The sequence below is a fragment of the Setaria viridis genome, chromosome 1 (assembly GCF_005286985.2).
Source record: "Setaria viridis chromosome 1, Setaria_viridis_v4.0, whole genome shotgun sequence".
In the NCBI taxonomy this organism is placed as follows: Eukaryota; Viridiplantae; Streptophyta; class Magnoliopsida; order Poales; family Poaceae; genus Setaria; species Setaria viridis.
In genome coordinates this window covers 25,920,652-25,947,101 of record NC_048263.2, presented here as the reverse complement: position 1 = coordinate 25,947,101, position 26,450 = coordinate 25,920,652, and the positions used below count along the sequence as shown (strand labels likewise).

The 26,450-nt window shown below is 47.3% G+C and overlaps 3 protein-coding genes across 5 annotated transcripts; 1 reads left to right on the top strand and 2 right to left on the bottom strand.

Annotated features, from left to right (window-relative positions):
• Positions 1-374: 374 nt before the first annotated feature.
• Positions 375-1,633, bottom strand: LOC117844711 (protein GL2-INTERACTING REPRESSOR 1). 2 transcript variants are annotated; one of them, XM_034725483.2, is made up of 2 exons: positions 1,110-1,633; positions 375-1,028 (listed from the first exon to the last, which is right to left on the bottom strand). In XM_034725483.2, exon 2 carries the CDS (start codon positions 1,014-1,016, stop codon positions 597-599), a length of 420 nt encoding a protein of 139 aa, XP_034581374.1. In that variant the 5' UTR covers positions 1,017-1,028; positions 1,110-1,633; the 3' UTR covers positions 375-596. The 2 variants fall into 2 exon arrangements, with proteins under 2 accessions (XP_034581374.1, XP_034581365.1); XM_034725474.2 differs by having other exon boundaries at positions 375-1,032; positions 1,110-1,631.
• Positions 1,634-16,089: 14,456 nt separating this feature from the next.
• Positions 16,090-18,240, bottom strand: LOC140222519 (uncharacterized). Of its 2 annotated transcripts, XM_072293276.1 has the most exons (3): positions 18,071-18,240; positions 16,889-17,061; positions 16,090-16,507 (listed from the first exon to the last, which is right to left on the bottom strand). In XM_072293276.1, the coding sequence occupies exons 2-3, from the start codon at positions 17,039-17,041 to the stop codon at positions 16,340-16,342; spliced, it is 321 nt and encodes a 106-aa protein (XP_072149377.1). In that variant the 5' UTR covers positions 17,042-17,061; positions 18,071-18,240; the 3' UTR covers positions 16,090-16,339. The 2 variants fall into 2 exon arrangements, with proteins under 2 accessions (XP_072149377.1, XP_072149379.1); XM_072293278.1 differs by lacking the exon at positions 18,071-18,240 and having other exon boundaries at positions 16,889-18,022.
• Positions 18,241-25,077: 6,837 nt separating this feature from the next.
• LOC117845112 (probable F-box protein At2g36090) lies at positions 25,078-26,450 on the top strand. The gene has a single exon (XM_034726031.2). It carries the CDS (start codon positions 25,246-25,248, stop codon positions 26,221-26,223), a length of 978 nt encoding a protein of 325 aa, XP_034581922.1. The 5' UTR covers positions 25,078-25,245; the 3' UTR covers positions 26,224-26,450.

Here is a 26,450-nt window from a genome sequence, read left to right as displayed (position 1 = left end):
ATTGCGTCGCGTCATCGCGATGCCTTCGTTTCATTAGCGTCTTCCTCCTCCTCCCCCCAATCCTCTCAACTGCTCCGCTCCCCATCGTTTCTTTCTTTAATCTGACGTGAAAACTCAATCGCAAGCGATTGAATTGCAGGCTTCAGCCGACAGCAGCAGCTCTCTGAAATGCCAACAGCACCGCCGTTACTGTTCTTCGCCTTTTTCATGTTCTGCTCGACAGGGATGCGTCACGAGTCATTTGATTTGGAGTTACTAGTAGAGGTTATCGCATCAATCGCCATGAAAAAGCTGTGTTTTTTTCTTCGGTTTTTATGTTGTCTCTGGGAAAAAGAAAAAAGAAGAAGCAAACAAGAGGCTTTTGGTCCTGCATCTGAGCACGAATGATCTCATGTTCCATTTCTCTCCAGTGTATCCGTGATATACCACGGTTACCACCTCGCCGTCGCCGGCGGCGGCGGAGATGATATATCATGGTTACACTGGAGCAGTTCTTTTTCTTTCGACGACATAATTAATCATTGGAGCGCTACTGATGATACTAATACTAATTGGGGAAAACTTCTTGTTTCCCGATGCGGCGGCTCCGCGAACGATCACGACCTCCTGTTCCTCCTGCCGCCGCCGCCACTGCCGCCGGGGGTGCTATTGCAGCCGTAGTTGCCGCCCTCCCGGCCGCCGTTGGCGTTGCCGCGGGCGCCGGCGCCGGCATGGTGCAGGAAGTCGAGGAGGACGGGGCTGCGGCACCGCGGGCAGCGCGGGTCCGCCTCGGAGAGCATGACGTACATGAGGCAGCGCGGGCATGCCGCCAGCACCATGGACGTCGCCTCCGGGCTGTCCGACCACTGCAGCCCGTGGTGCCCCCGTTGCGGCGGCTCCCGCTCGCCCTCCGACGACAGGCACGAGCTCGGCGACGACGACGACCACTCCTCGTCCGACGACGACGCCGGCGACGCCGCCGCCGCCGCCGCCGGGGGCGACAGGTGCAGCTTCAGGTCCAGGCCGCCCCGGCTCATCCCGCTCTGTCGCTGCCTGCGTATCAGCATCCGAGCAAGGTTAATCACTAATTGACACTACTGCTAATGATGATGGTGCTGAGAGAGGCTTACAGCTTACTGTCTTGCGATGCTCTGCAGCTGCAGGGTGTGCTCTGCTCTGAGGAAGCTTCCTTCCCTGCTTCCTCTGAGGAGTGCTCCTGCCTCCTGGTGCTTCGGTGGTGGGGAAGAAGAAGAGATTGCAGCAAGTATTTATAGTGGGGAACGGAAGCTCAAGCCATGGAGGTCAATTGGTTTTCTTAAATGCCGCACTGTTGAGGAGAGTGAGTACTCCTACTTGCACAGTTGCACCTTGTTTAATCCACCATATTATACTCCACCCTAAACACACTCACTCGTCACTTCATTGCTCACAGCATTCATGTTTCTGTTTTATGGGACGGAGAAAGGAGGCGGTGGCGGGCAGCCTGGCAGAGCAACCGCAGAGGCGAGGTGAAGCGAGAAGCAATGCAATGACCCCTCGAGCTCGGAGCTCGGGAGGAGGGGTTCGGTTCGTGCGGACGGTGATGGTGGATTGGTGGCGGAAAATGACCCGAGGGAAGAAGGTGACGGCCGTGAGGGAGACAGAGGTAGGTTGGTCGCCCATGGGTTGTTGCCGTCGTGGCGGAGAACCAAGATCTCTCAGGCGAAGTCAGGTGCCTCAGACGCAGCGACGGGGCGGATCCTTGAGCTGGAGATGATCGCGACATCGTTAGGTCAGTTCCGAGTTTCACGAGAATTCCATGGCATTAAATTATCACATTAGTAAAATTGCTGACTTAGTAGGCGGTTGATAGAGGGAGTTTCATCAGATGAGAGAAAATTTTCATCCCCATAACAATCATCTGGTATAGTTATCTAGTTCTCAATCTAAGTAACTATACAATGAAACTGTGCATTGAGACTGAATTTAGACTGCAAGTCCGTAATCGTGCGGTCCGTGTCACCGATTCGTCTCCTATACTACTACCTAGTAACAAATCGAAACAAAACAAAACAAAAAAATAAACTGATTTGATCACCCACGACGGATTGCATAATTGGTGGTTTCCATTTTTCGTTGAATCATCGTGTTCATTCAATCCAGTGGTTGCTTGCTGCCACGACTCGGCTTCCGATCCTTTTGATCGCTTCAAAGCAGGGCTGGCTGGCTTCGATCGCTTCCACAACTTGAATGAGGCCATCAATGGGATTTATGGGCTACAGTGTTCTCCAAAGCATCAGAGTAAATGTACTTGAATGATCGATGGAGCTACTGTTAATTGTGAGAGACGGGATGGGGTGGCCTAGCAGAGCTATAGCAACCCAGTAGCTCTCCAATTCAATACTCACTCACTCCTCTCGATCGGCTGCCGCTCCACTAATTATCTCATTCATGCGGTGCAGTTTTTGTAAATGGCGCGACACGAAGCCTGCCTTCCCGTGCACCGCAGCCTATGGCACGACCTGATGAACCTATTGCTACATAGCATCCTGATTTTGCTCCGAACAGTGGTTTTAGTTTAGGGTGTGTTTGTTTGCACTCAATCCTTCACCTTACTTCATAGTACGTGGTTCTCTTGTCTTGCCAATGTCAGTAGCTCATTTTCTTGCAAAAGTTTGCAAAACCGTGGGTGAGTGATAAAATTGGTGACAAGATTTTGGTAATCCCAAATTTTGATGCTAAACCAAAACACCCCCTTGTTTTCAAAATTCTAAGACAATCACTCGGTTTCCTCATCTTTCGTCTTTCTTCAGGAATCCTCCACGTGAACTAATTGTGGAACATGAGGGGTGGAATTAGGTAAAGGTGAAGGTTTACTTTCGAGCTTCGACTGGAGAATTAGTTAGGCATAACAACATGGTAGGCATTGCCAATCATAAACTTGGAGGTCGGTGTTGGCCAAGGTAAAATGTGAGAAGAGGAAGCACAGCTGAGGCTTACAGCGGACGGATTTGGTCGCGCCCAATGCAACCATTGAGAGATAGGTAGGGAAGGTAGGAAGAAGGGTAGTGGCACAATCAAAGGCTTGAGAAGGTGATATGAACATTGAATAATGCACGAGGGTGTGTTAGTTTCCGCACGGTGGAGTGTGATGGCTACACGTTGGTGGGGTGAGGATTATGGTCCATGGTTATCGCGCAATTTCAAGGATTTTGGTCATGTTTAGAGAAGGTGTAGTATCCATAAATGTAGATATTAGAGAGGTGCGGCCCTGTTTAGTATGATTCCAACTCCAAACTTTAGGGCGGAGTTGAGCGTAGAGCAAACCAAACATCACAACTCCACCAGTTTCTTAAGCAGCCTAACTCCATGGAGTTGGTGGAGTTCCAGTTCATTTTCTTGGGGTGTGTTTGGTTTGACGGTCGAAGTGGGTTGGGATGGGTTGGACCCAAATGGACCAGTGTTTGGTTTGAAATTCATTTGGGTTGGGATGGACCTAGGAGGAAATATTCCTCCAAGATGCGGGTTGGTTGCATTCCTCTGAATCGGTCGGACCACTCCGACCCACTTCTTCTCCGTCGCCTCCGTCACCAACAAGTTGAGCGCGCGGAGACAACCCGGAGGAGGTCGAGGGGACGTCCACCGCCGGACAGGGGGCTCCGCCCAGGGGATCTTCACCGGCTGGCCAGGGTGAGCTTGGGTTCTGCCCACCGGCGCTGGGCTAAGGGGAGGCGGCAGAGCAGGGGCCGCCGGCGTCGGGGCCGAGCGAAAACTGCTAGCGTTGGGGCCGAGCGGAGGCAGCGGAGTAGGAGGCTGGTTGTAACATCCCTCTTTTTAGAGCATTTAAAAATACGGACTTTTTAAAATTTTTGTTTAAATAAAACACATCCTCTCTTCTCCTAAATATTCAAAACCAATTTTGCAAATAAATCTTGCATGGAATCTAAGCATGTGTGTTGCATTTGATTGCTCTAGGAATTCCTCAACAATCTTTTCTCTTAATCAATAGACCTTTCTTTAAAAACCCTTAGAATTAATATTTGAATTTTATTTGAATATTAATCCTACTCGGATCCTATGTCAATACTATTCAAATATAATATACAAACTCTCGATCTTATCTTTATCAAAACCATTCATCTTATCTTCAAGAACTTAGGAGATAACCCACTCGAAACACCCTCCATTTCAAAAATCCTTGATCTAATATTCAAACCCCATTTGAGTATTAGCTCGAACCTCTAAACTCTATCCCAATAAATCTAGATCCCATTCCTATATCTAAATCCGGCCTGTACTTCAAAGCTCTATTCAAATTTGAGCCATATTCAAGTTTGAATAAAAAACCTATTCAAAAACCCCTTGAACAGATAATCTAAAACCCCCTATTCACTAACCAATTCACTAACCAGGATGACAACCTCTGATTCAGCCAACTTCTTTCCGGCCCAACCCACCTCCACCTCACTCGGGCCCAACATCGCGTGGCCCAACGACTAGGCCCAGCAGGAACCGCAGCCCAGCTCGCCTCCACGCGCCAGCCCTGCCTGCTCCCCCACGCCGCCCGCACCATGACCGCACGCCGCCGCCGCACGCCATCACCCGCCGCCGTGCCGTTTTACTGCACCGCCGCAGCCCTTTTTACCCCACCACTACGTCGACGCCCAGTGGCTGCAGGCCACCTCACCCCCTCGCCTACCCCTCTGCCCTGCCACCCTGCACCACGGCATCTTCCCCTCCTCTCCCGCCGTGCAGAGCACCGCCACCACCGCTCTACTCCGTCGCGCCTACCTTCGCCCGCAAGCGAGCTCATCCATTTCCCCTCCCTCCTCTCTGTCCAAGCAAGCCACATGCATGCACACGTGACACCTCACCCCACCATTAATGGCACCACCAGCCGATTCTATCCACCTCGCCCCGCCGCACTAACATGACCGGCCGCCGATGCACACCCCTTTCCCTCTCCTTCACCGCCAAGGAGCCAGCCGGCCTCATCCACCCGGCAACATGGCAGTCCCGCCCGCGCTCTCCCCTATCCCCATCCAGCCAAGCCTTGACACCTGCCACCCACCATTAAAGATAGGCAGAGCATGCCCCCTTGCCGGTCTCATCCTCTCTCCCTTCCTTCGGCGCGAAGCAACACCGACGCGATGTGGCGCCCACGCAAGCACCCCCCGGCGACTATAAATAGCGCCCCACCCCCTCATCGGAGCACCCCACACCCAAGGTCGTCCGGGTCTGCTATCCCCTAGCGGCCGCGACCACCCTAGCCTCTCCCTCGCCATCCCAACAAGCCAGGCGAGTTTGCCATGGCCTCCTCTTCCTCCTGGCTCGAGCCGCGAGGCCGGCGGTGACCTGGAGCGCCATTCTATCGAGCTCCCGACGCTATGGCTGGGGGCGCGCATGGTGCCCTGGCGGCGACACCCGGCCCCGAGCGAACCAGTACGGCCTGTCAAACTCCGTCCCCCCTCCTCCATCTAGATCTCTCTCACACTCACCCAGACGTGCGAGCCCGACCCTTGACGCCGTCCGTCCCACCGTCCTGCTCCCCTCCCCTCTCGCCCATGAACCCGGCTCACAAGAACCCAAGGCACTAGCCGCGCCCTAGTCGACGACCCTAGGACCATGGGTCCACAGCCTAGTGGCCGTAGCCCTCTCCCCTCTGCGTTAGCCAATAGGTAATTGCTAGGTGCACCCCGATAGTATACCCAAACTCGCACTTAGAGCCCTTACCATATCCCAAAAATTCCCCCAAAATACTCAAAAATCCTACACAAAATTAGAAACATATACATGCATTTCTTTTCCATTGTGCACCTCAAATAAATTATTTTTATATAGAGACAACTTCCACATAAATAAAAACCCTTTATAAGCGTACCTAGAAGTTCGCCTCTTACTCTTCCATATTCCAAAAACCCTAGAAAAATTTCTAAAAATATCTTAGAGCCATCCAAGCCTATTCCCATGCCCATCTTTGGTCTCCTTGCCTAGGCTCTGCCTCAGTGGCCGAAGTGAGTCTGTCGAGCAAGCTCTAGCTTTGATTATCCATCCGCTTGATCTTGCCCGAGCTCTACCCTAGTGGTCGAAGTGAGTTGTCGTGCAAGCTCTCTGGCTTTCACTTGATCTTGCCCGACTACGTCTATTAGCCATGTGTACTGTCCCCTAGTATCAGGACAGACTCACTGTCGCACAAGCTCTCAAGTTCCACCCCTATCCTAGGATAAGGAAACTTGGCCAGCTCCACCCGCCGTAGGGTCGAAACCGAACTTGTCGTACAAGTTTCTTAGCCTTGAAATTCACTCACCACCCAACATCCAAATTATTCCTAGAATCTACACCAAAACCTAGTCGTTGTGCTACCCAATCCAAACCACATATATCAACCTAACCTAGCCGATATGCCGCCCAATTCGAACCCTAGATATCGATTAAACCCTAGCCGTTATGCCGCTCATCCAGAACCCTAGAAAATCCATTCCTAATTTCTTCAAATTCTCTTAGATATTCCACAATTATATCGATTAATTATTTAGAAACTTATTTCTCAATAATTAATAAACCATTCATCTTTTATCCAGGGATTATCCTTAGAAATTTGATAATTCCCAAAACATCCATCAATCGTTCTTTTCCATTTTCTTTAGTCGTACATTGATTGCTAGAATTAATTGTATATTTATTTGTTTGTTTATATGCTTGTGTGATCTGAGGACGTGACAAAGACCCGGCCGAAAGCCAAGGATCCAGAAGGTATGAAGCCGAAGTGCCGACCGTCCAAGAAGACAAGTAGACGCGTTAGCCTGACCAGGCTCCAACAAGAAGCTAAGGATCTGGAAGACGAGAAATCAAGACCCTGGTCAACTTAGGAAATGTTAATGAAGCAAGTCCTAGCACCAACCTCGCTAATCATATTTTTGTCCTATAGTTATAGATAATAAAATATACCAAGATAATAATTTGACTTGCATGATTTCTAAAAACTATAAGGGTAATCCTTCTATTCTCTCTCGCCTTGAATTGAAGCTATTGCTAGCCAAAAATCATATTAATGACCCCGATCTCGACTAGATCGATGATCAAGAATCATACCTTGGAAATACCACAATCATTATATTTTTATGAAAAACCCTAGATGATGTGATTTTAATAAAATGAATCGACTAAAGAGTTAGAAACCCTTAAGAACAGGACATGGGAGTAAGCGGGCAGCCTCGATGGAGGATCCTTCCCTAATGCTTACTTCGGTCATGTAAGGACCGGCTTGCGGGAAAGTCTTTTTAATGAAACATGCAACCATACGTGCTAAAAAGGTACAACCTTTGGGAGTGCCTAATCATGTGAGGTCTTAATTCACACCCCACTAGCTGAACTTAGTAAACCATCCCAAGGGGCTACCGCGGGCAACAGGTAGGCTGGAGCAGGACCTTCGCATAGTCCCAGATCCAGTCAGCACAGGTCATAGGTTGAGGTCCAAAGGACCTGATGGCATTGTATGCCACATTATGATGCATCTGTTTCCCAGGATAGTGTCCATGTATGGATGTAGTATGGCCCCTGTTTAGACCCTAGTCGTACCTGTGGATGGAATTAGAGAATGTTGTATAGAAATAAATGCTGGTGGGCATGGGTCTCCTAGGTCAATACCGCGTGAAGCTAAGGTGTGGGCTGATCAAACGTATGGATAAAGTGTACACCTCTGTGTAGAGTATAATCTATCTGGATAGCCGAGGCTCACGTTACGTGCCCACATAGTCCAAGCTCCCATTGATTAGCATTATAACTTGAGTGTGTAGTGGCCGAGGCCCTAAGAGAGTAATTTGGAATAAGGCGTAAGCCAAACCAAAAGGACCCTAACGGTCTCTGATGCTTATTAAAACTTGGGAACTGGTAGGGGAGGTAAGATTCCCCTTGCAAGGCCAACAACTTAAAATATACTTTCTTTCTCTTCTCCTTTTTTCAAAACTCACCTCACCTTGCATAAAATAGGTTTATTATTAACATCAAAGCTCATATCCTTTCCTTGATCTCCCCCTGCATTTAATATAATTTCAATGCTAGGATATGCTGAATGCCATTCATAAGTGTATTCAGACTTGCTTTCATTTGTACAGGGCTAGGACTTATTTGATGCTCTAAATTCATTCTTGAGGAATGGGTATCTGCACCGCTCTCCTCTACGTAAGGTGAAACTTATTTTCTATGATTTTATGTGTCTTTTATTATTATGATACTAATCTGTGATGAGATCTGTATTAGTCTACTAATCTAGGGACTAATACAGGTAATCAGCGGGACCTTCAGAGTAAGGCCCCCACATCGACTATCGGCGATGGCGTCGAGTGGAGGCAGTGGAGCAAGAGGATGAGGGGAGGTGGTGGAGCAGGGAGTCGTGGAGGCTGCCGGCGCTAGGGCCGAGCGGGGGCCATGGAGCAGGGGCCACGAAGGCCGACGGTGCTAGGGCCGAGGGGAGGCGGCGGAGCATGGGAGCTGAGGAGGTACAGAGGTAGCGGTGGATGGTGAGACAGACAGGGCCTCTGCGCAAAAAGAGATAAGGCTCAGGTGGATGACAGGTGGGCCCCACGAATAACATATGGGGTCCACTGGTAGCTGTTGCTAACATCGTTAAAATGGCATCCATCCCATTCCTCTTAACCCCTCCAACCAAACAAAAAACAAGAATAGATCCATCCCTCCTAACCAAACATGAGATGGGTTGAACCCAACCTACAAAAATGGGACGAACCCAACCCATTCCACTTGGTCCCAAAACCAAACACATGCTTGGAGCACCTCTTTTCCGGCTCCAAACCCCTTTGAAGTGAACCTAGACGTGGAGTTGGGCATAATTACCCGCCACTACTACTGATTACACAAGAAAACGGTTCGTTTTTATTCTTTCTCCCCTTCTCCCCCGTCACCATCTTACGTGTCGCCAGCCCCTAGCGCCTGCGTGCCGCCACCTACCTCCAACACCGCCGTCGGCCATGCGCCAACGCCCGCCCCGCCCTCCACCACCCACCTCACGCACCATCGTCGCCTACCCCGCTCGCCGCCCCCCGTCCAGCTGCCACCCACCTCGCCCCTCCCTCCCCCACCCCACGTCCAGCCCCCGCGCCGCCTCCAGCCATCTCGCACGCCATTGGTGTCCAACCAGTGTGTCGCCGTCATGCACCCTGCGCTGCCGCACGGCCAGAGCTTCGGCCAGCCCGGGAAGGTAGTTCATGGAGCACAACAGAAAGAAGATAAGGATGGAGGGGATTTTTCCAGATTGAGACTTACACCTAGGACTCACAACCAAGGGTAACAATAGCAATCTACTGTGAGAACCTTCTTTTTTGGAGCTGATCACCCTTCTAGCCAAACACCCCCATCTATATAGCCCTAACTTCATACAAAACTAGCTCCAGCTGGAGTTTGAAGTTGGAGCGAAAAATGGTGGAGTTGGAGCCATGCCAAACTAAACCTAAGTAGGTGTTTTGATATATAAATCCAACGGTTCAAAGTTTAGGTAGGCGCTATCATTGCTGATTTTAGAACAGGCACTGCCGCACCGAAAGCACAAAAATAAAACAAAAAATGAATGCTAGTCATTTTGCTGATGTTCTTAGGTTCACACATACCTCCGCCAGCAATAGCACCTTCCTTTCTTAGACCTTCACCTCCTAAGCTGAGAAGGTGTAGACGTGTAGTATTCCATCGATGTGGTTTTTCCATGAGTGAATATTTGTTTTGATCTTTGTCATGAACCGTAGCGATACGTACTCTATCAAACCGGCATTTGAAACACATTGGTGGACTCATGGATTAGGGTTTCTATAGTATTTCCGTAATACGAAGACCATGAATCAAGCAACGTATGAACGATTTATCAAAATATGACATCCCAACTATATATATCCACTTAAAAACGTCACTAGTACTCCACCGCCCATTCCGATATTTTCCTTCCATTTTCTCACGACCAAGTGCTATGCGTACACAGTGAATGATGCGTCTTCAATTCCTTGTGACGCGCACACATTAAGAAGAACGTCACTTCTTTGCTTAAAACCCCTGTCATATCTCCCCCTCCTTTTTTTCCAGCTTGCTATGGCCAAATGGCGATGCCTATCAATGCTTCGCACCAGCTATTGAATTCCACGGTTGACTTGTTACATCTTCGTGCAGGAGGAGCAGACGTTGCGTCCGGCACGCATGTGCTCGCTTCATTAGCTTCGTGCCTGCCTCATTAGCTTGAGAGGATACGAGAGGTTAAACTTTAGCAGGGTTACATCGGATGTTCGGATGCTAATTAGAAGGATTAAATATGAGCTAATTACAAAACTAATTGCACAGATGCAGTCTAATTCGCGAGGCGAATATATTAAGGCTAATTAATCCATCATTAACAAATGGTTATTGTAGCACCACATTGTCAAATCATGGACTAATTAGGTTTAATAGATTCGTCTCGCGAATTAGACTACGTCTGTGCAATTAGTTTTACAATTAGATTATGTTTAATACTCCTAATTAGTATCAAACATCCGATATGACAGGTGTTAAAGTTTAGTAGGGGTCTAAACTCGTTAAAACAAGGGAGATGGACAGGGGTTTTGTTCACAGGGCTAGCTCGATCTTGAGTCTTGAGTTAGCCGTAGATCATACTCGATCTATACAATGCAAGCCCGTGCATTCTGGAGTACAAAGAGTCAAAGATCGAGTCTTTTAGATTTAGTACCTTCTTTGCTTGCTAGTTTTAGAGAATGCCATTCGGCTAGCTTAATTTATTTCTGATAAAATAGTTGTATCGTTCACCGGCAAATTCCGAATCAACGGGGGACTAGTGGTGTTTAAGGCAGGCTCGATTGGATGTCTCGTTACGGTCTACCAACATGTTCCCTGCGATCATCCTGAAAATCGACCTGGGTTTGGGCACTGTTTGGTCCCGTGCTCGGTGTTCTCAACTAGTCTCGGAACAGGGGAACGCTGAGACCTGAGAGTGCCTTGCCCTTGCCTGCGGATTTACATGTCATAAATAAATTACCCCACTTGTCAGTACATACTAACGGGATTTCTTCCGTGTCTCCTCCAAAGATTGTTCTTCACGAATAGGAGGGCTATAATACGCCCGTGCATATCATAGTTCTAAATAGCAGGCCAAGGAGATTTAACGACTGGACTCTCTGAAACAGCTAATAGCGAGCTAAATGAAACTATAGCGAGCTATAACGACTAAATTGTACTACATGAGAAAAAATAGTGATACTTTGTCTATAGCGGGCTATAGCTAAATGTCATCAGACCAATGCCTTGCCTTGTGTTTTTACTATTCCCGCGTGTGCGATAGACATCAAGACTAAATGGGTAGAATGGTACTCGAACTTTATACCCAGCGATTGTTCACTGTTGATAAAATGGGAGTACCACACGCTAAAAGTTCCTACTATGTTTGGATTGAGGGTGTTAAAGTTTAACACCCTAGTTTTTAACACTTTTTAACACTTTGAGATCCAAACAGATGTGTTAAAACTTAGGTGTTAAAGTTTAACACCCCAAAAACTTTAACACCTCAAGGGGGTATTAAAAGTTGTTAAACTCGTTAAAAGTGGTCCCCCTCTTCACTTTTTTCCACCACTGCCCCCTTCTCTCTCCTCCCTCTCTCTCCACCGGCCATAAATGAGGGGGCAATAGAGTCATTTCCCATCAAAGGTGTTAAAGTTTAACACACCATCCAAACACTCCAATGTGTTAAACTTTAGCACTCCATTTGAGAGTGTTAAAATTTTAACACTTATTAAACTTTAACATGAGGTATCCAAACAGACCCTAAGGCAGACTAAAATAAATCATGGTACAATCGGTTTGTTAAACTCCGCTAAAGATCAAATGGTTCCAACTCACTTTCATGGAACTTCACTTATGAATAAAGAGCTCATAAAACCTTGTTGAAACAGAGTTGTATGAATGTGTTGTTTGCGATTTTTTTAAAAGAAAATTTTAGTTCCTGTCGAAACAAGTTTTAGGATCCCTTAAAATAGTCATTGCACAAAACGGACGCTTATGCAATCAGCCTCGGGATCGAGTAAGCCTGCAGATAATTTGCCACCAATAGCCATGATTCTAGGGTGCTTGTTAGTAATTACTAACGTTGAAACCAGGCAAGCTAGCGTCGGTGTTCGGGGTAAAGGCTGGGCTGGCTAAACCCCGGCGTCCTCTTCTTTAGCTACCTTCCTACTATTATTGGCCACTTCGTAGATGCCCCACTGCACTGCAGTTGCATCTGTCGATCGTAGCTCTTGTCTTCGTAGTGTCTTGTCCACATATAAATTTTTGCATTTGTATTGTATTTTTTCATTGAGCTTTTTTATAGTACACAATACTACTACTTAGTGGATATAGCATATATAAAATCTAACTATTCATTATTATGGATAATTTAGTAATTATTACATTGTAAAAGGTGACATTTCAAAATGGAATGTTCTTTTAAACTTTATGCTAATGTCAAAAATAAAATTATAATGATATCATCTATGTTCTTTTACCATGATACCCTTATACTACATATAATACTTATGTATACTAACCATACCACATGTGAATGTTTCAGTAGTATACAATTAATCTTGACCGTCGGATATTTTTTATAGTAGTCATTTTTTTAACAGTAGTTATAGCCTAGTATTGTGCACCGTAAAAGAGCTCTTTTTCATTAGGAAATAAAGTTCTATTTTCACCCGTCAACCGTAGTAGAAGTCTTATTTTCAACCCATAACTACAAAATCGAACGGGAACCGGCCAAATATTTCTAGTCTTGCTTGAAATTAAGATTGTGGACTCGAACGCTCTCGCCGATGCATGGGTGTGCAGACAGCGCATTAATCTTAAGATGGTGGACTCACTCAATGTGCAGACACCGCAATTAAATCCTCCCGAGGTTAAGTCCATACACTTTGAATGCAGCTAGTACGACTAATGCGTATAAAGTAATCTGATGAACCTAAGGTCAACTCCTACGCTAAATACTCATTCAATTCCGTTTACTTCGTCGGCTAGAGTAGCGTGTGAAGTGAAATCCCTAGCACAAGCTTTCGTTTCATGTCACGCGATCTCGCCTAGTTTACCATCCAATCCAACAGAGTACGGAGTAAATGTTAAGGATGGGTGAGTTGCCGGTGCGTGCTTGGTGGTGGTGTAGACATGTGCGGCGACATGCCGCGTCCGAACATGGAAGAGGACTCGTGCGCACGAGTGCTCTCGCACGAGCGCGTCTGCCTGCGCCGCGCATCCCGCTGAACGGATATGATTGTGGTGGACCCAGCGCAGAATCAGCAATCCCCCTTGACGTTGATGTAGGCTGTTAGTGCTGCTGATGTGTGAGATACTGATATTGTTTGATCAAAAGCGTGATACAGTTATACAGCTCCTTGACCCGGAAGAGCAGAGTCTGGTCTGGTGTGTGCATGCCAACAGTAGCATGGGTTCAGAACACTATTAACAATGTTCCTGTCCACAAGTAGATCATCTTTATTTGCCACAAAATGGACCATAAGAGCTGTTCAGATCCATGAAATGGGCCATGACCAATGTATCCGAGTCCAACCACCATTACTCACTCTTCTAACATGAAGAAGGAAGCAGCAGCAGCTTGCTTCTTGGCGGTGGGATTGTATTTGGATGGCTGAGAATTGGAGGCCACATTTGCAGTAGCAGCAACCAAGGTTCTTCTCATCTATCCCTGCCCATCTCCAGCTACATACACAACAGCAACTGACTCGCTCTGCTGCTTATAGGACCCCAGCTTACACGGAGCATGCACCAGAAGAACCACATGTGTACTCCCTCCGTCCCAAATTACTATTCGTTTTGACTTTTTTTTAGATACATAGCTTTCGCTATGGATCTAGATATATCTATATCTAGATACATAACAAAAGTTATATATCTAGAAAAGATAAAACGAATAGTAATTTGGGACGAAGGCAGTAGATGACAGTGTTGCTCAACATCCAACGCCAGATGCAAATGTTACACCTTAACGGCACACAGGGCAGACGCATCAAACTACTGCAGGGAGATAGGGGCTCCCGTATCTCAGATCCAAATCACCTGTTTGTATACGCTTTTCTTAGCCACGCTTGGATTATAATCTAAGCAAAGATTTTCTCGCTTCTCGCTTTTCGCTTCTCGTAGTTCAAATCGTTGAAGCGGCTTACCACATAAGCGAGAATCGGTGGAAATAAGCAAAGCGTTTGGCGGGATTCTCGCTTATTTCCACCAATAAACTGCTTATAAGCGGATACAAACGGGACCCAACATAATGGACCACAGAAGAAGCATCTATGTGATTGTCATAGGCAGGGCAGGTCAGGTCAGATCATGGCCCATGAACATTGAACAAGATTGATCACCGCCACTGGGCACAGGCCGCACAGTATTTGGCCATATTGACCTATCGTATTTCTGCAGATAATTACTCCATCACAGAGGTTCCCCCAGACAGGGACATCTGCAAAACACCTGCTCTAATGAAACCAGGAGCAGAGCTACAGAACATTGATGGCAACTGAGCAACTCTTCCATGATGAAGCGACACAAGCATTGCCGAGCTTCCAGCCGTACAGAAGCAGATTTCTCCAGACCTTTCTACCTTGTTTATCCTGGGTAGATATGCGTGGCCTCGGAATTTACCCACATCGCACATCTGAAAGACTGCAACAAGGGTGCGGTTAGCTGATAGCCTTGTTACAAAACTAAGAAAAAACAGCAAAATGATTCCCGGTTCATGCAACATTAACCGTATTAAAAAGAGAGGATATGTGACTGCACAGATGAACAAGATAAATGTGCAGGTAAGCCTTGTAAACAGATGAATGCAAGCACCATACAGACATCAGTGTCACTGATAAAGTTGTAATCATCGCTCAGAGTCTAAGCGTCAAACTTAAGAAGTAGCTTGATGTTATCAATTCGTCAACAGTGTTATTACCTCCATTTCGTCTAAGGATAGCATTCCAGCCCTTCAACGGCACCTGCGTAAACAGTGGGAGCAGGCAGACTCATCAACATGAATGCCTTATAGTACAACCTGCTTCAACTGCAAGAGATTAGTACTAGCAAAAACCGAAGCAAATGTCCCCAAGTGAGCACATCATGAAAAGTACTATTTAGCCTTGGATGCTCAAAAGCTAAGCATGAGGCTGTTAGACGGTTACAGCCACTTAAGTAGATGGCATACCGACAGCTCCTTTTCAAACATTGCTGCTCAAACAAGAGATGCGGACCTAGCAAAAGGCATTAAAACGTTTCAGTTCAGCATTGATGAACTAGGAGTAATGTCGACGAACCAAATAAGACTTTAACCTCAATGCATTTACCCTTCAGCCCTTGAGTGATGTAAGTCATATAGATGAATGCCACAAATACCCTGGAGGTTGAGGCCTCGAGTGATGTAAGACATATAGATGAATGCCACAAAAGTTATCAGATAATCTCAAAGCACGGAAAAACCATTGTGTAGTATCATCGAACTGAAGTTTAAACAGAATATACTTATAATCAGCATCCTTCTTACTTCTTCAGTTAAAAACTTAAAATGTACAAGGCAAACATAAGTCATAACCCAGGACTGACAAGAGAAGTATTGGCACAGTATTCAACACTACCGATAATGTATCCAGATATTGGTATAGTAATAAGTTATTACCAGAAAACATGTGGCATTGGATCCTTTACTATGTCAATTAAACAGATTATAACCTCCACACTACGGCCACGGTGTCTGCATATTTCACCTATATCCCCTGACCTCCACATCAAGAAACACTCCTACAGTAAGAATCACATGCGAAAACAGCATATGCTAGAAATTCTGCTGAAATTAAAGCATTGGAAATATTGCCAAAACGATTGAAGCTACATAAATGTGAAAATCGTACCGTGAAATCTGTCGACAATAGAACAGATCCGTTCTAGTAAAAAGGTTGCAGCATGCTATGAAATGGGGACAAATGGAGGCTGTAACATGCCAAACCAGAGTCCTCTCCTATCTGGAGAGCTCTGTCCTGCCACATCAGTCTACTGATTCAGAGCTAATGCCAGAGCACACATTAAAGAGCAATTTACACTTTCAAAAACACTCTCAGATGGCAAAATTTATGGAGGATAGAATATAAAGTTTATGTCATAAAAATATATAGATGTCAATCATAACAAAAGGAAAATACAATTACACAGATTCTCAAGATCAGCATTCTTTTTGCTTTGCAACTGATCTAATACTATTCTGTGAAGGCTAATACTACATTATAACTGCTTTTACTGGGAGAAATTCGCTGCCAGCATGACTTTGTCAATATCCCATCTTTTTTTTTTATCCACATAGCTCACAACATTATCAATCATCCATCATCTGGTGCCTCTGGATTTCACTAATATAAGATGTTAAAGAAGTCCCAGAAGAATGGATTGTCTTATTATTTTCACGGCATTGCACCAACTGTTGCTGAAGATTCTGGATGAAGTCATTCAATTTCTGAATCATCTTTTCTTGAGATAAGATTATCTGAAACAAGTATAAGGTTATAGCCAAATTTGTACAGGCACCTACAAAAACAATATCAAGCAACATTCCTATGGATGCCAGGGAAACTTCCAATTGTCTTGTATAAAATAATCTTCTTTCTAAGCAATACAATAATCTTCACTATGTGCAGGGCCGATAACATATAAATATAAAAAATATAAGGTTCCTGAGCTTGTCTCTCCACCGGTGGTATATATTTACCATGAAAATAAGATATAGGAAACAATAAGTAGCATATTGTTAGAGCGCTGCTATTTACGTAGCTGTTTTTCATCTCAGATCAATTTGTGGAAAAATTCTGCACAATCTAAAACTCAAAAAAGTCTCACTTAAAATATTCAGATACAAACAGTGGCTCACCTTATCCTTGACAAGCTCTTCTCTACTTGAAATATGTTGATGGTTGCGAGTTGTAGATTCCAACTCATTGACAAGCTGTTGCTTCCATTCAAACTGGGATGTAACTATGAGAATCACCAACAGAAAGACAAGCACTACAGGCCTTGACACCATTGTATTGTACGAGAGGAAACCTAAAAACATGATCAATGAACATATTACTCCTAGGACATCATCATTCATCTGAATATTGCAAATCACTTTAAAAATGAATCTAGGAAAGTAAACAGAAAGCACGCAAACAAAAATCATGAGCTCTCCTTTCCTTTTCCCCAGTAGCTACATATGAGATAAGTCACTTTTTTCTCAAGCAAAGGCAACTTTCCCAGCTTTATATGAAAGCATAACAGAGCACATTACAATGATCGACTGCTAGGGATGCCAGCTACCATTACAACCACAAAAGAGAGACAGAGACTTAAAACGCTGCCAGATTTTAACAAGTTTCTCAGCTCATACTCATCTAACTCAACTCTCACCTGATCTAATTCGACCCACTAAGAGACACTAACCAAGGACGTTCCAAATCGGAAACAGGAGCTGCAAAAGGATCAAAAGAGAAAAAGGCAGGCTGCCCGCTTTGTTCACCATGCAGCTTGGAAGAGGTAAGTCACATCGATGCTATCTGAACCAGTAAGCTGTTCGGTTATTGAAGGATTTCCCTACCACACGTGACTGAAGTGGAAGAGTATGCCCCATGGTAATGACAATAATTGTTTTAATAATTGCTATACTGACGCTGAACAGCTGCAATAAGCAACTCAATAGCAATTTCAGAATCAGTCGAAAGGCCTTGACAGGACTAAGAAGCCTCACGCGATTAGCAACCGGTGAAATCCAATTCTCGTCGCAGGCGCATGATAGGGGAAAAAAAAGCGCGTGCTCGATTAAAGGAAAAGACCTAAAATCCCACAAAAAGGGGAAAAAACTGGAGGAAATTTTGGGGCAACCAGGTCGAGGCACGCCAACACGAGCAAATTTAACAGACACTGTCGTACAGGGAGCACTCTAATCCGTTGGCATAACACTACTACGATCGCAGGAGCAGGGACCGAAGCGCGCCATGCGGCGAGATGAAGCAATGAACTGAGCGGGCGTGTGGGGGAAGGCGACGATAGGAGAGGAGAGGAGAGGATAGCTCACAGGGCAGCGGCTCATCGGCCGAGGAAGCAGCGGGCGACGCCTCCCCCAACGACCGTAGAACTCGAGGGCTAGTACGGCGAGGGCGCGCCGAGACGGCGGCTGCGGCGGCCCGGCCGGAGAGAAGCGGTTGCTTGGGACTTGGGAGGAGGAAGTGAAAGAGGGGAGAGGAAAGAGAAAACATGAAGAAAATGCGGGGAACGGAACGGGGGAGGAGAACGGCCGCGGGCGCGGGGCCCACACCACAGGTCTGGACGATGTGACGCCGGGAGGTTGTTCGGAATTTTTTTTGTCTCGTTTAATTGAGAGGGGCAAAGTTTGCATTTTGTCATAAATACGTAACTGTAGAATTTTATTTGTATTTATAAATTATTGTCCAAACATTGAGTAATTAGGGGGTGTTTGGCAGGGAGGGGCTAAATTTTAGCCCCTGCCACATCGGATGTTTGGACATTAATTAAGAGTATTAAACATAGTCTAATTATAAAATTAATTGCACAACCCCTAGGCTAAATCGCGAGACGAATCTATTAAGCCTAATTAGTTCATGATTTGACAATGTAGTGCTACAGTAACCATTCGCTAATGATGGATTAATTAGGCTTAATAGATTCGTCTCGCGCTTTAGCCTAGGGGTTCTGCTATTAGTTTTATAATTAGCTCATATTTAGTCCTTCTAAATAGCATCCGAACGTGTGATGTGACAGGACTAAAGTTTAGCCCCTGACATCCAAACGCCCCCTTAGGCTCAAAAGATTCGTCTCGCAAAATACAACAAAACTGTGTAATTAATTTTTGATTTCATCTACATTTAGTACTCCATACATGTACCGCAAGTTTGATGTGATGGGAATCTTCTTTTTGCATAGTGCCAAAGTTGGGAAAAAGGGGACTAAGCCCATGTTTACTTCCCTCCAAACTCCCAACTTTGATACTATGCAAAAAGAAGATTCCCCATCACATCAAACTTGCGGTACATGCATGGAGTACTAAATGTAGACGAAATCAAAAACTAATTGCACAGTTTTGTTGTACTTTGCGAGACGAATCTTTTGAGCCTAATTAGTCAATGTTTGGACAATAATTCACAAATATAAACGAAACGCTACAGTGTCGCATTTATGGCAAAATGCCAATTTTGCAACTCCCAACTTGGGAAGTAAACAAGCCTAGATAAGCCCTGATCGGACGGCACGCCGCTACGACTCGCGCCGACGCACATAGCGATGAATACAGGACGGGAACGGGCTGGAAAACTTTGTCACCATCTTTTTTTTCACCGGAAACCGGAGTGGGTGCGGGATAGTTAGGAGCAGGACAGGAACCAGGATATATGAGCGTACGAAAATGAACAAATGCAGATAGAAATACAACGAAAATAGTCGGGAATCGGGATTATACATTGAGATACACGTTTCCGTACACATTGCATATAAACACACACTAGTACATTAAAGTAGTACCGTTGCTACACATAACACTTGTATGTGCTTTGTATTGTATCGATATAAACATGCCTAGGCAGAGCAGCACGCTAGCACCATGCACTGCAACCGAGAGCAAGCTACCAAGCTAGCATACGAGTAGCACACAAGGCAGTAGCAATATCAAATTTCATCCCAAGATGCTTTTGAAAATAAAAATAATCATCACGTATAGCAATGCTGCTCGCGCATGAGCCTCCTACCCCGCTGCCCATGCATGCGCAGGCTGCAGTGCCGGACGTCGGCCTTCAAAGCTCGACCCTCGTTCATCGCGTCCACTGATTGTGGACGTCTTGAGCATGTTGGGCCGAGATCTCAGACCTGAGGGAGCGAACAACTATGATATTGGACCTATCCCATATAAATAAAAAAGGATGAACACGGCATCATCCTGGTTGAAAACGAATCCCGCAATATGGACGGATACACCCTCAACCGTTTCTCGTCCCACTCCTGATCACCTTCATCCCGTTCCCTGTCCCGTTCCCATATTTTTCCGTCCCATTTTTGTATGGATAAAAATATGGAATAAATGTAGAAAAATGGACGGGCAGAAATGAGATTTTTTTTCCATCCGTTCTCATCCCTGGACGCAAACTCCGGGAGTGGACGGTGAACGTCATAAATCTCGGTTGGTACAAGGAAAATTCTAACCTCAGCATTTTCATAGATCATCTCATGCAGTGCCACATAAGATTTTTATTGATGTGGAGAAGAAAGAGTGAGGAGAGAGAAAGAGGTCGTTGTTTTGGAAAACAAGTGCCTCAGGCTAGACTTTAGGATTATGAGTCGACTACTCCACAATTGTACGAGTTGTTGTTGCATTGCAACTCTTAATATTTCTTTTTTTCTATGCATAAATTAAAGAAATAGTTACTAGGAGACAACATAAAATAACAACTCATTGTACAGAGTATTTGTTAAATCGTCTCAAGATTACGTGTCAATACATGAGACCAACTATTAGACAACACCAATATACTTCTCTTTAAGTATTGCAAAAATGTGATATTCATCACATGTTTCATTTAGTGCAAATCAACCCTTTAACTAATTAAATTGGTGCATTTATCATCCCCATCTTAGTTTAATGATGGTTTAGTGCCATATAAGATTGATTAGGCCATGTAATTATTTTACGGATCATTGTTTAGTTATGTCTAAATGTTGAGTCAATCACTATAATAATTTAGTGGGAATCGTTTCATTAATTTTTTCCAATAAGTTGTCTTGGCAGAGGATTTACTGATTTGTTTTGACTCTGTATCTTTGACTCATTACGTTACATTGCTAAACAATGATTAGTCAAATTATTACGTGGTATAAACCGCCATTAAATAGCACTAAATTATTATTAAACTATGGTGGGATGAAAAATGTACCGTTTTAGTTAGTTAATGGGTTGATTTGCATCAAATGAAATATAAGGTGAATATCACACTTTTGCAATACTTGCTTTTTCTTATTATTTTATTCTACTACGAAATTAGTACAGCCATGCTACGCGATTTTGCATTCCAGGCTTGACGCGCGTTAGGGGCGAAAACAGAGAGAGAGAGAAGAACCGAGGACTCAATTAGGGTGCAGGCTTTCACTAATCACGTCTAATGGCATTGTAGATTTGGAGTGCATGGGGTCTTGATCCATAGCAAAAAGAAAATCTAGTAGGTCCGAGACAGAGTACATTTGAGCTGGCACGTCGCGTCTTCCGATTTTTGTGATGGAGCTTTTATTCAACATAAAAAAAGTTTGGTAACAAGTTCTTGAGAATGTTTGCGGCCCATGCATGCGAAATCCCCGTTCCACTTCCTTCCTCCCTCTCTGCAGGAGCCAGCCCGGCGGCTTCAGGCCTTTCCTCCTCATGGGCCTACTTGCGTGTGGGCTAAAAAAGGCTTTCGGCTGGGAATAAAGAAAGCAAGTCGGCAGGCAGGCAGGCAGACAGGCTCGCGGCCCGAAAGTCAAGCGGCGTCCGCGACACTTACTGCTCGCAGTCGGCGACGTGCAGATCCATTGCATCCAGGCTGCAAGCCTGCCACTACTGCGCGCGCGAGAAAGAGGAGGCACGCAGATAGGAGATAGCATCCGCGGTGCTGGCCAGAGCGCTGATCGGGAAGGGATCGACAAGGTACGGTGCAGCCCCTTGTCATCGTGAAAGATAGATCAAAGGGAAAGTTGGTGAAAGAATGACATCAGAAAGGAGAGGGGCGGTCGGGTACTAGCAGGGGCACGCACAGCGGCACAGGTCGGGAGAGAATGAGATGAAGCATGGGCGGCGCCCGGTCGTGCTCGATCTCCAGCCTCCATGGCGCACGTGGTGACGGGGACACTTCATTCAACGGACGATATCAGCCTGATAGAGATGGCGCGGGCCGCCCACAAAAGAAATAATCCAACCGCATGCATACATTGATACATGGCATGCCACATCTATCAGCGTGATGCACCCTGCTGATGTTTCGTAGCTTCAACTGCTCCCATTCTTGTGTGTATCCTGTGAGGTACGGTCAGCTTTCTACTTCAGCAGTCCTAGTAAGTTCGACGTCAACGTTTTCAATCGGGAGTTTTTGTGACCAGCTGTGACGGGACAACAAGTGATCCCTGAGGGGGCGTTTGGATCCATGGACTCGGGTCACATTGGATATTTGAATACCAATTAGAAATTAGAAGGATTAAATGTGAATTAATTATAAAACTAATTGCATAAGCCGTGACTAATTCGCGAGATGAATCTATTAAGTTTAATTAATTCATGATTAGCACATATTTACTGTAGCATCACATAGTCTAATCATGGACTAATTAGGCTTAATAGATTCATCTCGCAAATTAGCCTACATTTATACAATTGGTTTTGTAATTAACCTATATTTAATACTCCTAATTAGTATCTAAACATTCGATGTGACAGGGACTAAATTTTTAGACCCTAGAACCAAACATCCCTAAGGTTGCCGACGTCTTAACGGAGCACGACTAAGCAGTACTATTAAATTACTTTCAGTTTTAGAAAGCACAATGCAATGCAAGGGGTGGATTGATGGAATGATTGAATGGGGGCCATTTCATGAATCGCGTTTTTTTTCTTCATATCCCATCTTTTCCTAACTGAATGCTTCATTCCAATCCAACACATCGATCTTCACTGATTCATACGAACAAATTAAATGAGCAACTTAATACTCCATGCAAGTTTGAGAACTGCTCCGGTAAGGCAAGAAATAAGTTAATTATACCCATGTTGCAATAGACAGTCCACATCTACAATGGCCATGATCAGGGGCGGATCCAACCGTGGGGACTGGGGGTTGGAGCCCCCTACCCCCGCTCAGCCCATGGAGCCTTCTAAAAGTTTCATCTATGGATGAAGATGGGAGGAAGAAAATGAGGAGGAGGAAGAAGAAAAATAAAGGAGGAAGGAGGAAGAAAGGGAAAATAAATCCCCCTCCCTTCAAATTCTAGTTCCGTTGGCCTTGATTGGTACAGCGGTGGGGAGAAGCGCTTTCTCAAATAAGATGCACTAATATGGGAAAAACACTTCTCTGATAAACAGTTGTAGTCCAGCTTCCACGTTTTAGTACATATGGGAGCTGTGGGGAGAAGCGCGACAAGGAGAAACTGATTTCAGCTTATTTTGACCTTAAGTCATTTAAGCTGTTTGTTCCAAACAGGATCAATAATGGTGGATGTTCGCCAACCGGAGAATAATTGCTACTCGGGTCAATGGAAAAGACACAAGTACGTGCATCTCCTGCAGATGATCCCCCGATCCTGCCGGATGCATGAATGTTCGTATGAATAGGATCACTACTGCAGCTGACACGACGATTGATCCAAACAAATGTTTGTACACTCGAGGACAAGACAGTGAGCCCGGCCGCTTTCTCTTCTTTACTTAAACTATGCAAAGATTGTGGAAAAAAGAGAAAAGGAGGCCCCGGATACCGACATGCGCTCTCACGTAAGGGATCGGCGCCCACTCCTCAGACAGGAGGTTACCGGCAAACGCCTCACGGACCATAACTCGGATGAACGGCCGGCGGCGAGTAGCTAGGCTAAGATAAGCACGTCGCCGTCAGCTGTCCCGGCCATCCCATGCATCAGCAAAGACCAACCCCACTGGATACTTTAATTGCGGGAGAGCGAGGCCGTACCAATCCGATCGCCGATGTAGCCTGACGCTTGTGCATTCAACTAATCCCGAGTTGGATTAATGGATCGGTTCTGCTGTCGATCGATCGGTCGAGCTGACTTGACATGGCCCCCGCAGGAGCTGTCATTATACTATAGCTTTGGATATCTGTCTGACCAATAATGCAGCTGTATTTTGGTACTAGTATGGTATTATAGTAGTTATGAAAATACAGCGGGGACGACGCAACCGCGTGCATGATCTTTGTGCCTCGGCGAAGCGATGAGATATTACACTATTGAAAAACTGAGTGTTCATCCCGAAATTTAATACTGGTTGCATTCTGATCCGGTACTCATGTGAGCATTAGTACCGGTTCTAACGGATAGTCCCCGAGGAGCCCCCGTAACCCCCTTAGTGCCGGGTGGGAGCTTCACCTGGTACTTAAAAACTCCCATCTCGCTCCACGCGGTCACCTTATCCACCCGACAGTTATCCACCCGACAGTCCTTCGTTCTTCTCCTCCGCCTCCCCTCCCCTCCCCCCTCACCGCGGGAGGGAGGGGGTGGAGGCGGGTTGAGGCGGGAGGGCGGCGGGGCCGGGCGGAGGGGGTGGGGCTAGCGAGGGATTTCAATTTTTTTATTTTTTAATACCTCTTTAATACGATAAATCAGTATTAAAGGGCGTTCACAATCAGCACAGAAGGCTATTTCTATGGTAGTGTTACCTTCTTTACTGGTAGCAGGACAAAGGGTGTGATCGTAAGGAAACTCTCGCAGGGGCAGGGCATTGAGCTCGATACATAATCGCAAACTAAAATTGTGTGTTCTGGAAGAACATGGGGATTACTCTAAGCAGTTCGCGAAAGAGGATGGCATTCACGAAACAGTGTGCTGTTACGGTGCGGGGGCGCAACTGCGTCAGGCAGAAAACGTGGGAACGGGCATGTGTTCTTCCTCCTGCCCCTGGCCCTGGGGAGTTTGCCACTCCGATCCCTACTAGGAGCACGCGAGCCGAACGCGCCCCGCTCCCAACGCGCAGGAGCCGCGCGGGCATCCCCCGCCGGCGCTGCCTGGTGCCTGCGTTCGGCGTTCCCCGCACGGCCGGCACCGCGCGAGGCGCTCCCTCGCAACCCGTCCCGTCCGGCCCGGACGCGGGGCAAACTCCACTTGGCGCCCGCGCCCGCGCGGTCGTGTCGTGTTGAGCCTTGTGCTGCTAGTAATTTTCTATGCGCCCGTCCGTCTCCCCCGCTGGCCGGACGGACCCGGTGCGTCAGGCTGTCACGGTCGTCGCCTTCGCACCCGATAGGAACGGGACGGCACGGCACGACGCTGCCGCGCAAGGTAGCGAGATACCCATGCGCGCGCGCGGCGCGCCTATAAAAGAAAGGAGGAAGCTGTCGCTCCGCTGCCACATCGCCATCCCATCCCCGCTTGTCACTAGCTTGGGCCTTGGAGCTTTTGCCGCACCCGTGGCTTGGAGCCACTCGATCGATCGACCCCGTCGTCGTCGGCCCTGCAGCTAGCTTGCACCGTCGACCGTAGAAGCTAAGCGCGGGCCCGGGAATGGCGTCGACCACCACCACCACCACCACCGTGGAGGACCTCCCCGCCGACGTGCTGGCCTGCGCGCTGCGCCGCCTCGACGGCCGCTCCCTGGCCGCCGCCAGCTGCGCCACCGCGGGGCTCCGGGCACTCGCCGCCGACCCGGACACGTGGCGCGCGCTCTGCCTCGCGCGCTGGCCGTCGCTGCTCGCAGCCCGCCCCGACCTCCTGTCCTCCTCCTCCGCCGTCTCGCCGCAGCGCCTCTTCGCCGACGCCTTCCCCTTCCCCTGCTTACCAGTGGACGCCGCCGCCGACGCCGCTCCCCTCGCGGGACCCGAGCTCCCTTCCGAGCTCGTCTCCGCCGTCGACCTGTACCACGGCGGCGCGCCGCTGCTCTCCCGCGTCGTGGAGACCGCCGCGTCCTCGACCTGGTTCCTCTCCTCGCCGTTCCGCGTCGACGCCGTGGAGTGCAAGAGCCCGGCGCCCATCGTCGGCCTCGGCCTCGGCCCCGGCCGCGCCGGCGGCGCTGTGGCGGCCCCCGCGGAGCTGGAGCTGAGCTGGGTCGTGGTCGAACCCCGCGGTGGCCGCGCGGTGAACGTCTCCAGCCGGCGGCCCGTGGCCGTGGACAGGCACTGGTACACGGGGGAGGCGCTGGTGCGCTACGCGGTGGTGCTCGGCGGCTGCAAGTTCGAGGCCACCGTCACCTGCTCGGAGGAGACCGGGAGCGTCAGGGAGATCAGCCTCGCCGTCGAGGACGCCGACGGCGCGGCCGTGAGCGGCGAGGGCACCCTGCGGCTCCTCGCGGCGGCGATGGCGGGGCCGAGGAAGGGAGGGGACGGGCAGGAGGAGACGGCCAAGCGGAGGTACGAGGAGTTCGTCAGGAGCAAGAGGGTGAGGAAGGAGTCCAAGGCCAGGAAGGAGGTGCTCGTCGACCTCTGCTGCTCGGCCGTCAGCGCCGTCGCCGTTCTCAGCTTCGTCGCCGCCGTCGTGCTCCGGTAGAGCTACTACAGTTCTGGCCGATGCATCTCATCGTCGCCGAGTTCTTGGCATGTACAGTACATACTTCTAGGAGAGTTCTCTTTCTTTTTACACAGCTCACCGAGATAGTGCAAGAGTTTTTCTTCTTCTTTTTTTCATTTGCTTATTATTAGGCACTCAAGTTCGTGATACATGATGTACGGGAAATTTTCCAGTGAAACAAAAGAGAGAAAGATACATGACTCTCA

Excerpts from the sequence above, each read along its gene's own strand:
- LOC140222519 (XM_072293278.1), bottom strand. The coding sequence starts at position 17,179 with ATGATTTTTGTTTGCGTGCTTTCTGTTTACTTTCCTAGATTCATTTTT. Across the intron at positions 16,508-16,888 it reads AAGAGCTTGTCAAGGATAAG|ATAATCTTATCTCAAGAAAA; the intron begins GTGAGCCACTGT and ends TACTTGTTTCAG.
- LOC117845112 (XM_034726031.2), top strand. The coding sequence starts at position 25,246 with ATGGCGTCGACCACCACCACCACCACCACCGTGGAGGACCTCCCCGCC.
- LOC117844711 (XM_034725483.2), bottom strand. The coding sequence starts at position 1,016 with ATGAGCCGGGGCGGCCTGGACCTGAAGCTGCACCTGTCGCCCCCGGCG.